This window comes from Colobus angolensis, unplaced genomic scaffold (assembly GCF_000951035.1).
Source record: "Colobus angolensis palliatus isolate OR3802 unplaced genomic scaffold, Cang.pa_1.0 Scaffold383, whole genome shotgun sequence".
Lineage (NCBI taxonomy): Eukaryota > Metazoa > Chordata > Mammalia > Primates > Cercopithecidae > Colobus > Colobus angolensis.
In genome coordinates, this window is record NW_012117188.1 from 2,125,527 (window position 1) to 2,136,851 (window position 11,325).

Here is an 11,325-nt window from a genome sequence, read left to right on the forward strand (position 1 = left end):
AGACCTAAAACTATAAAAACCCTAGAAGAAAACCTAGGCAATACCATTCAGGCCATAAGCATGGGCAAGGACTTCATTACTAAAACACCAAAAGCAATGGCAACAAAAGCCAAAACTGACAAATGGGATCTAGTTAAACTAAAGAGCTTCTGCACAGCAAAGGAAACTACCATCAGAGTGAACAGGCAACCTACAGAATGGGAGAAAAATTTTTACAATCTACCCATCTGACAAAGGGCTAATATCCGGAATCTACAAAGAACTTAAACAAATTTACAAGAAAAAAATCAAACAACCCCATCAAAAAGTGGGCAAAGGATATGAACAGACAATTCTCAAAAGAAGACATTTATGCAGCCAACAGACACATGAAATAAGGGTCATCATCACTGGCCATCAGAGAAATGCAAATCAACACCACAATGAGATACCATCTCACACCAGTTAGAATGGTGATCATTAAAATGGTGATCATAGGAAGCAACTGGTGCTGGAGAGGATGTGGAAAAATAGGAACACTTTTACACTCTTGTTGGGACTGTAAACTAGTTCAACCATTGTGGAAGACAGTGTGGCGATTCCTTAAGGATCTAGAACCAGAAATACCATTTGACCCAGCCATCCCATTACTGGATATATACCCAAAGGATTATAAATCATGCTGCTATAAAGGCACATGCACACGTATGTTCATTACAGCACTATTCACAATAGCAAAGACTTGGAACCAAGCCAAATTTCCATCAATTATAAACTGGATTAAGAAAACGTGGCACATGTGCACCATGGAATACTATGCAGCCATAAAAAAGGATGAGTTCATGTCCTTTGTAGGGACATGGATGCAGCTGGAAACCATCATTCTGACCAAACTATCGCAAGGACAGGAAACCAAACACTGCATGTTCTCACTCATAGGTGGGAATTGAACAGTGAGAACACTTGGACACAGGGTGTGGAACATCACCCACTGGGGCCTGTCGTGGATTGGGGGGAGGGGGAGGGATAGCATTAGGAGATATACCTAATGTAAATGACGAGTTAATGGGTGCAGCACACCAACATGGCACATGTATGCATTTGTAACAAACCTGCACATTGTGCACATGTACCCTAGATCTTAAAGAATAATAATAAAAAAATATTGGTATGGATGTATGTGTGGGTTGTGTTGCTAAATGCCTAGAGGAAATTCTGGAAGGATATGCAGAACCCTCTGGACAGGGGAGAGGGATTAAAGGAATGATGAAGTGGGACTTTCTTTTTTTTTATTCTTTATATTTTTATATTTAAAAATACACTAAGTATTTGTAACTTTCATAATATTAGGATAAATTCTTTAATTTTTGTGAGTTTTGGTAATTTTATTTTTTTGGTAAAGTTTTACTTTTTTTTTTTTTTTGGATAGAGAGTCTCACTCTGTCACCCAGGCTGGAGTTCAGTGGTGCGGTTATGACTCACTGCAGCCTGGAACTCCTGGGCTCAAGCAATCTTTCTGCCTCAGTCTCCCAAAGTGCTGGGATTACAGGCAGGGAGGCCAAGGAAGGAGAATCACTTGAGGCCAGGAGTTCGAGACCAATCTGGGCAACATAGTGAGACTCTATCTCTACAAAACAATGTTTTTTTTAATTAGCCAGGTGTGGCTGGTCAGGTGGCTCACACCTGTAATCCCAGCAGTTTGGGAGGCCAAGGTGGGTGGATCACCTGAGGTCAGGAGTTTGAGACCAGCCTGGGCAACATGGTGAAACCCTGTCTCTACTAAAAATACAAAAATTAGCTGGGTGTGATGGCGCAAGCCTCTAATCCCAGCTACTCGGGAGGATGAGGCAGGAGAATTGCTTGAACCCAGGAGATGGAGGTTGCAGTTAGCCGAGATCATGCCATTGCACTCCAGCCTGGCCTGGGCGACAAGAGCAACAAACTCCATCTCCAGAAACAAACAAAAAATTAGCCAGGTGTGGTGGCATGCACCTGTAGTCCCACCTATGTCAGACCTCTTAGGGACCACAACTGGAGAGTCCCAATTGTGCAGAACAACACTGAGTCACAAATGTATATTCCTGATAATCTTCCCTAGCCAGTGTCTTATGATTAAAACAAAAGTCAACATTTTAGGATGCAAGCAGCAAATCTCTAGCAAGTATTGGTGTGATTCAGTAGCCATCGTATTCTGAGAAAGAAGGTTGTCAGTGGGAAGATAATTTGGGCCTCACTGCAGCAAAACCTCCTAACTTGAATCTGCTGGGCACAAGTGAGCCTTGATCTTAATGAACAATAAAACAGCCAAGCCCACAAAGCCCTAGATTGTGGGTTTAAACAATCGGGCTCAGGGCCACTGAAACAGGATGAAAGACATGTTTATGGATTCAGTATTGAGTTCTGGGAGCCAGCAGCCACGTCAGCAGAGGTGGAGTGTGCCCTACCTTTGGGCAGAATCCAAGGCTTTTAATTATAGATAAAGTCACCTGCTTCCTGATTTGTGCAAAACACTTTGGGAATGCCAGTTATTGAGCCATCACAACAAGTTAGCCATTTAAGACACCATTAAGATAAGGAACAGCTTTCTGCCTGAAGAAAACAAAATATATTTCCCAAAGTTCCAGACTGGCACAGGCCATTTCCCTATTCCCCTTGCCAAGGCCACCTGTCCTTTTCTCTGCACTGTTGAGTTGTTGAGTGTTCTCTACCTTCCTCCCTCCCCACTTGGTTTTCCACCCCTTTCCTGGACCCAGAATCACTTAAGTGCCTCCCACAGGGCACCTGGCTTACATGGACACTTGAGTGGAAGTTTGCTAAGAATAGCTGTGGCATTGCCCCTCTGTTCCACAACTGTTCTCAGGACTACTTGTGTGTTTTTACCCAGTATCACTTATTTTTAAATGGCAGAAGGTTGGAGCTTCTCAGGCAATGGGATTTTCCTGTGGCCTAAACTGCCTTAGGTAAAGCATCGAGACTAAGCCAAAAGGCTATTGCTGGGTCTCTCGGCTCCCTTTCTTTATTATTGCCAGCAGCCATGCCTTTTCACACGCCTCTTCATTTTGCCGTTCCACTCCACCATCTCTACCAGGACTCAGTTCCATGTGAAGTTGGGTCCTGGGTATGGCAGAGCCTTCCTCATTACACTCTGCCTCCTTGACCTGCTGTTCCCTCCCTCCTTTCCTGTAGGAGAGCTGCTGCTGCGGGGACAGGTGGGAGTAGGTCAGGAAGCTGGATAGAGGTACACATTTCAAAGTTTTATGTAAAAAATTTGAGTTGGTGGAATTACCAGAACTAGGAGTGAAGCCTTAGCAGGTAGACCTTTCAGAAATAGTGAAAATGAGTCCCAAAATCTCAGTGGTGAATTTTTCTGAGAAATGTTACGGAAACATAAAGTGACAAATTTTTGTCTTTATCTTGATAAGATAGATAGATTAGTAGAAATTGAGAAGAGACTGTCCAGTTTTTTTCTGTTGCTTATTTGTATAAGCCCAGTACATTGATGGACTATATTGGAGTCCCTAAGCAAATGTCTGCAGGGACTAGGCAGTTAATACAGCAAACTTCAGAGGCTCATCTGCTTTAGCCAGTTCTTACCTCGGTATGGTGGAATCATTGTTGCTACATCTGATTTTTCAAGAGAAGCTTTAAAATCCAATTTGTATGTGTGTATGTACGAGTATGTATATGAGAAAGCTTTCAGTTTTAAAATGTTGGCTCAAATTTTTAAAAAGCAGACCAAAGAAGACTTATGTTCCGCCTTTGCTCTAGACTTAGAGAATCTGTTCAGGATAAAGCTTAAAGAAAAGATGACAATGGAAAAGAGCCATTGGTCAAGTGTTAAGTACTGACACTTAGGGTTTCCTGAATATAGTAGTGAGTGCTACTTTAGAAGAGATTCCCTCTAGTTCAAATGCAGTTACCGTCTCGATATACATGCTAGCAACTCACAATTTAAATTCTCTTTGACATAATTTGTAGGGTTCAATCTCCCTCATCCTTCTTTTTCTTTCTTTCTTTTCCTTTCTTCCTTTCCTTCCCTCTCCCCTCCCCTCCCCTCTTTCTGTTTTTAAGAGATGGGGTTTTACTATGTTGCCCAGGCTGGAGTGCAGTGTGGCAATTCACAGTGTGATCATAGCTCACTGCAATCTCGAATTCCTGGCCTGAAGCTATCCTCCAGCTGTAGCCTCCCGAGTAGCTGGGAATACAGGCATGCACCACTGTGCTCAGCTCTGCCCTCCCTTTTTAAAGATCAGACTGAAGTTTACGTTTTTTGTATCCATAGGGCTGACTTTGCTCAGGAAATTTACAATTTACCTAATTTGAACGCAGCTGGCCAAGTCTGTCTTTCCCTCCAGGAATGTGTACACTTGTGTTCAGACAATTTAGCAGGTTGGGGTATGGAGGAAGACAGATGAATAGTAGGAGCTTTACTCCAGCCTCTAGCTGGGGATTTTCTAAGATACTGTCATCAGAAAAGGAAACATAGCCCGAAGTTGCACCTATATGGAAGGACCTCATCCTGCAGGTGGCAAAAATTTCTAGTATGCCTGTTAGACTGAGGTTCCTTCCTGAAACTAATGGGAGATCTAGAATTTAAACCTATGTCATTCTCTGGTAGGTAATCAGAAATTAATTGGAAATTCCTGCTTGAAGAGATAGATATTCTTGCCCCACCTCAATCCTTCCAGCACAGATTTGGGAGATACCCCCCTTCCAGTGGAGGCCTAAGTGGCCAGTGCCCCCACTCACCTTCTGAGGCATGTAGGGCCGCACAGACAGCCAAGGCCATGATGGCAAGTCCTGTCTGCTGCATTCCTGCCTGCCCTACTGGCACTGACAGCAACACAAGTAAGGCTGTTCAATCAGGAAATGAGGCTAAAGGTGTCCTTGGGCACAGAGAAAGTGTAGAGGAAAAGTAAGCCAGGTGGCCCCGCCCTGGGAGGTGTTCAGGGTATCTATTTCTCATGTTTCTTTCCTTAAGGCCAGCTCCTCCCCAACTTATCAAGCTCCTAACTTGTGTTCACCCTGCCTGGGAGTCAGGGGATGTCAGTGGAGATCTGGCAGCTGGCAGGGTCACTGTGAGTTGGGGTGTGCATCAGAACCATTTGGGAAACATTTAAAAAAAATCAATCTACATGACTCTCCCCTTTCCCTGATTTGTAAACCAGAACTCTCGGGTAGGAGACAAGTCATTTGAATTTTGTAAAAGCTCCACAGGTGATTCTAATGGACACTTGAGACCCATTGCATAATCAGTTTTTAAGTAGCTTATGGAAACCATGAGTTTCTGGGGACAAGGGTGACAAGTCATAAAAAAATTATCTTTGTGGAAAGATATGGAATTATTAAAGCCCGTTCTGGTCTTGGTTCACAGCTAAATTATTTCCAGTGAAGTTTTTACAATAGCTTATTTAGGAGAAAGACAGGAAGAGGGGCAATACCTTGTAGAAAAGAGCCCAAGAGCAGATGTGAAGAGGCATGAGCGCTAGTCCAGCTTTGCTGCTAATCATCTTTGTGAATAAAACCATGGAGCACCGTGAAGCTAATTAGATTCTAATTGCTCCTCATCTACTAATAAGTTGTATAACCTCAGGCGATGTAGTTAACTTTGCTGTAAATAACAAGTCAGAGTAGATGACCTCCAAAATCATGCCACGCTTCCTCTAGAACTGTGTTGTCCTATGTGGTAGCCACTAATCCACATGTGGCTCTTGAGCACCTGAAATGTGACTGGTCCAAACTCAGATGTACTATAGGTATAAAATTCACACTAGATTTCAAAGACTGAGTACAGAAAAATATATAAAATATCTTGTTAATAATGTTTATACTGATTAGTGATTACATGATAATATTTTGGATATTTTGGGTTAAATAAAATATCTTATTAAAATTAATTTCACCCATTTCTTTATATATTATAAATTGCTGCTGTGGTCTGAATATTTTTTTCTTCTCCAAAGCTCATGTTGAAAATTAATCCCTAATAGTGCTGGGAGATAGGGCCTAATGGGCAGTGTTTAGGTTATGATGGCTCCACCCTCATGAATGGATGAATGCTAGTATAAAAAGGGCTTGTGGGAATGGGTTGGTACCTTCTGCTCTTCTGCCAGGTGAGTACACAATGCTCCTTCTCTCCAAAAGATGCAGCAAAGAGGCATCATCTTGGAATTAGAAACTGAAATCACTGGTGCTTTGATCTTGGACTTCCCAGCCTCCATAATTGTAAGAGAATAACTTGCCTGTAATCCCAGCACTTTGGAAAGCGAGATGGGCAGATCACTTGAGCCCAGTTCACGACCAGCCTGGGCAACATGGGGAAACACTGTCTCTACAAAAAATAAAAATAAATAGCTTGGCATGGTAGCGTGTGCCTGTAGTCCTAGTTCCTCAGGAGGCTAAGGTGGGAGGATTGCTTGAGTCCAGGAGGTTGAGGCTGCAGTGAGCAGAAATTGCAACATTACATTCCAGCCTGGGTGGACAGTGAGGTTCTGCCATGAAAAAAATAAAATAAATTTTTAGAAGTGAAAATTGTCAAAGGGTATGCCCATTTAAATCACTTTTTCATATATAGTGCCAAATTATCTCACAGTATTGAAAATATCTCTGTACATGCCTCTCTCCTCCAATAGTGTGGGCTCAGTGAAGGCAGGATCTCCAGTGTGTTGCTCAGTGCTTGGCAAATAGTAGATGACTATTCACTGAATGAATAATGAGTTGGATAACTCAAATGAGAAGGCCTTCACTACATAAGCAAAATCTTGCCAGTGTGGTCACAGAAGTCTACAATTGGTACTCTTGGCCTTTTCTGAATATCTATAGCCTAATTGGTAATAATATTTTAAATTTTCACTTCTCAGAAGAGATTGCTTTATATACCACACTGAAAATAATAAATTACTCTTGAAGGATAATTAGTTGTAAAAATATATCACCTGAAGATTTATAGTTTTGAAACAAGGGCCAAGGGCAGTGACAGAAAGGGAGAGAGAGAGAGAATTTCAGAAATCTGTATTTAGAAACAAGATGGAACATTTTCCAGCTGAGATGGCTTTTAGGAGAGCCAGGTTTGGTTCCTTTCAGTGTGTGGTTTCATAGTTTACACTCTGTAATTAAATGTGTGATGAGGTATGCCAAAGTAAACAGAGAGGAAAGAATGCAGGACTAGTCATTAGGAACAAAGTTTGAACCTAGGGCCAATGGAGGGAATTTCCCTTGCCCTGACTTTCTTATTCCTGGTTAACACTATAGTTTCCTTTCTGGCTTAAATTTATAACTTTTTTTTTTTTTTTTTTTAGCATTCATGCTTTCCAGATATATGAATACAAATTCAATTCCATATCACCATCATCAACTTTATTATATGCTAAAGCATAGAAGTTAAGTGACTTGCCTAAGGTCAGTCAGTAATTTGGGAACCATAGAGCAGAATGGTACCTTGAGCTAATAGGAATAAAAACACCCCCAGGGAAATCGGAAAAAGGAGAGCAGAGAGGGATGATTAATGTTTCTGGATGTTAAAATATATTATAAATTTACTGTAATTAAGTTAGTGTATCACGGATGCAGAAATCCAGAAGACAAAAGGCTCATGCCAATTTAATATATTGCAAAGTTAGTATTTTACCTCAGGGAAAACTGTGGATTATTCAATGAATGGTTTTGAAACAACTGGTTAACTGTGTAGAAAAAGATAAAGTTAAACCTTTAAATTCCAGGTATATTAAATATTTAAAGTGAAGAATTAAAATGTAAAAGCACCCAAAGAAAATACGGAAGAGCTTTTTTTTGTTTAAGTTTTACAGCAGAGGTCTTTCTAGGCATAAAACAAGGCTCAGAACCCATTAAAAAAAACCTTATAAAAAAGTGAAATTTCATCATGGATAAATACAATTCAAAAAAAGACAAAAGTTGAAATAAGTATACCAGGGGATGGTATTTGTAAGGCAGAAGACAAAAGACTCTTGTATTAAGAGGCCTTGTATATCAATAAGGAAGAAGCCAATAGCTCAACAGAAAAATAGGCAGTAGATTGCCAGGCGTGGTGGCTCATACCTGTAATCCCAGCACTTTTTGAGGCCAAGGCGGGTGGATCACCTGAGGTCAGGAGTTCAAGACCAGCCTGGTCAGCATGGTGAAACCCCGGCTCTACTAAAAATACAAAAGTTAGCTGGACATGCTGGCGGGTGCCTGTAGTCCTAGCTACTCGGGAGGCTGAGGCAGGAAATCACTTGAACCCAGGAGGCAGTGGTTGCAGTGAGCCAAGACTGTACCACTGCACTCCAGCCTGGGTGACAGAGGGAGACTCCGTCTCAAAAAATATATATGTAATAATAATAATAAAAGAAAAATAGGCTGTGGATAAGGATGGGTAGCTCACAAAAATAAAAAGGACTTATAAACTTTTTTTTAAATGCTCAACATTATTCAAAGTTACTTAAATACAAATAAAAACAAATAAAAGTGACCTACATTTTCACCTGCCTAACTAGAAAAGATCAAAGTGATTCATATTACCTGGTGTTAACAAGTATTCCATCATACATGGTTAATAGAAGTATAAATTGGTGAAAATTTTTAGGATGTATTTGTCAATACCTATTAATTTAAAATATATACTTTGACTTAAGAGTTTCACTACTGAAATTTATGCGACAAATGCAGAAAAATGCATGCAAAAATGTAAGCATAAGAATCTCATTGTAACATTATCTTAATAGCAAAATATTAAACAACCTGCATATCTATCAATAGTGAACTAGGAAAAATGATGGCACATGCACACAATGAACTGTAATGCAACAAAAAAAATAATGTAAGGAAAGATCTCTGGCCTGGTCATGGTGACTCACACCTGTAATCCCAGCACTTTGGGAGGCTAAAGCAGGTGGATCACCTGAGGTCAGGAGTTCAAGACCAGCCTGGCCAACATAGTGAAACCCTATCTCTACTAAAAATACAAAAAATTAGCTGCGTGTGGTGGTGGGCACCTGTAATCCCAGCTACTTGCGAGGCTGAGGCAAGAGAATCACTTGAAACCGGGAGGCGGAGGTTGCAGTGAGCCAAGATGGTGACATAGCACTACAGCTTGGGCAACAGGAGTGAAACTCTGTCTCAAAAAAAAAAAAAAAGATCTCTGGTCTTTAAGTGAATAAAACAAGGTGCAAAACAGTGGAAAATATCATCTGTCTATCTCTCTGCTATGTGTGTACATATAGGAAATTCATATGGACAACACATACATGGATATAAATGCTTACACATGCATTTGTGGAATGATAGAGCACACGTTCTTTTTTTTAGATGGAGTCTCACTGTATCTTCCAGGCTGGAGTGCAGTGGCGCAATCTTGGTTCACTGCAACCTCCACCTCCCAAGTTCAAGTGATTCTTGTGCCTCAGCCTCCCGAGTAGCTGGGATTACAGGTGTGCACCACTATGCCCAGCTAATTTTTGTATTTTTAGTAGAGACGGGGTTTCACCGTGTTAGCCAGGCTGACCTTAGGTGATCTGCCTACCCTGGCCTCCCAAAGTGCAGGGATTACAGGCGTGAGCCACCGTGCCTGGCCAAAAGCACAAGTTCTTATTAGTGGTTGTTTCTGAGGAGGGTGAAGGTCTGGAATGGTAGAAAAATATCTCCTTTTCATTGTATATACTTTATTATGGTTTGAATTTTTACTACTTGCATTGGTTGCATACTGTTGCATAACCAATTAGCAGAAACTCAGTGGCTTACAACAACACCCATTTATTATATTATAGTTTGCATGGACCAGGAGTCAGGTATGGCACAATGGGTCCTCTGCCCAGGGTCTCATGAGGCTACAATTAAAGTGTTGGCCTGGACTGCAGTTTCATCTGAGGTTTGGGATCCCTTCCAAGCTCATGTGGTAGTCGGCCTCGCTCACTTCTTCACAGGTTGAGCTTACAGCAGCTTGCTTCTTCAGCGCCAGCAGGTCAGAGTCTCTGATCTCTAGATCCTCTTTTAAAGAGCTCACTTCATTAGGTTAGCTCCACTCAGAATAACATCCTTTTGAGTTCACTTAAAATCAACTTTAAGGACTTTATATCTGCAAAATTCCCTCACTTTCGCCATATTCTATCAACTAGAAGCAACTTGCTGTTTCCGTCTGGATTCAAAGCGAGGGAATAATACAATGGCGTGGACACCAGGGAGCAGGAGTCACAAGGGCCTTCTTAGAATTCTGCCTACCACATTAATATTACCCATAACAACCATCACCCAAACCCCGCAACATATGGAATACTTACATAGAGTTTGTTTTGTAATGGGCACTGTTTCAAACATTTTGCATGTATTAAGTTACTTAATGATCAGAACAATCCCATGAAGTAGGTATTCTTATTACCTTCACTCCAGGGATGAGTTTAACTTGCCCAGGGTCATAGAGCTTATAAGTGCTGAAGCTAGCACTAGAACCCAGGCAGTCTATGTCCAGAGTTCTGTGTTCCTCATTATATTATGTATACATTTTTCAAATACAATGGTTTAAAAACAATTTCTTTCTAGCCTGGGCAACAAAGTGAGACCCGGTCTCTACAAAAAAATCAAAAAAATTAGCAGGGAGTGGTGACACACACCTGTAGTCCCAACTACATGGGAGGCTGAGGTGGGACGATCACTTGATCCCAGGAGGTTGAGGCTGCAGTGAGCCTTGTTTGTGCCACTACACTCCAACCTGGGTGACAGAGCCACACACTGTCTCAAAAAAATTTTTTTAAGTTTTTCAGTTACTAAACTTCTGTAACAAATATGTCAAACTTGTGGCTTAAACAACCACAGCATTTATTTTGCTCATGAATCTGTTATTTAAACAGGGTAAGGCTTGGCAGGGATGACTCATGTCTGCCCCAGTCAGCATCAGTTTGGGGGTTTGAAGGCTGGGAGCTGGAATCATCTGGAGGACTCACCTCATTCCCATGTCTGGCAGTTGATGCTGGCTGTCGACTGGGAATCTTAATTCCTGTCCACATGGGCCCCTCCATGTGGCTAGTTTGACTACCTCACAGCATGGTGACTGGTTTCCAAAGGTAAGTATCCCATGAGTGAGAGAGAGAGCCAGATGGAAGCCACATTGCCTTTTATATCCTGTCTTGGAAACTAAGTTCACTTCTGTTGCATTTGATTAGTCAGAGGAGTCACAGAATCCTATCCAAGTTTAAGGAGAGGGAAAGTAGACTTCACCTCTTGACGTAGAGTGTCAAGGTTTTGTAAGAGCATGAGGACCTGAAATATTGCTATCAACCTTCCACAAAAAGGTTGATTGATTTATTCCCCTCTCTCACAGCTAGCCTTTAACCAAACCATCCCTGTAATTTATCTATC

The 11,325-nt window shown here is 41.4% G+C and overlaps 1 protein-coding gene across 2 annotated transcripts in view; it reads right to left on the reverse strand.

Annotated features, from left to right (window-relative positions):
- Window positions 1–4,867, reverse strand: part of CCL28 (chemokine (C-C motif) ligand 28) — a 35,826-nt gene extending 30,959 nt beyond the window's left edge. The window contains exon 1 of one of the 2 annotated variants that reach the window (XM_011954484.1): window positions 4,729–4,867. In XM_011954484.1, coding sequence (XP_011809874.1) covers window positions 4,729–4,792 — 64 coding nt within the window. In that variant the 5' untranslated portion in view covers window positions 4,793–4,867. The remainder of the gene's footprint in view (window positions 1–4,728) is intronic. The other variant, XM_011954485.1, reaches the window with a different exon arrangement.
- Window positions 4,868–11,325: the final 6,458 nt, after the last annotated feature.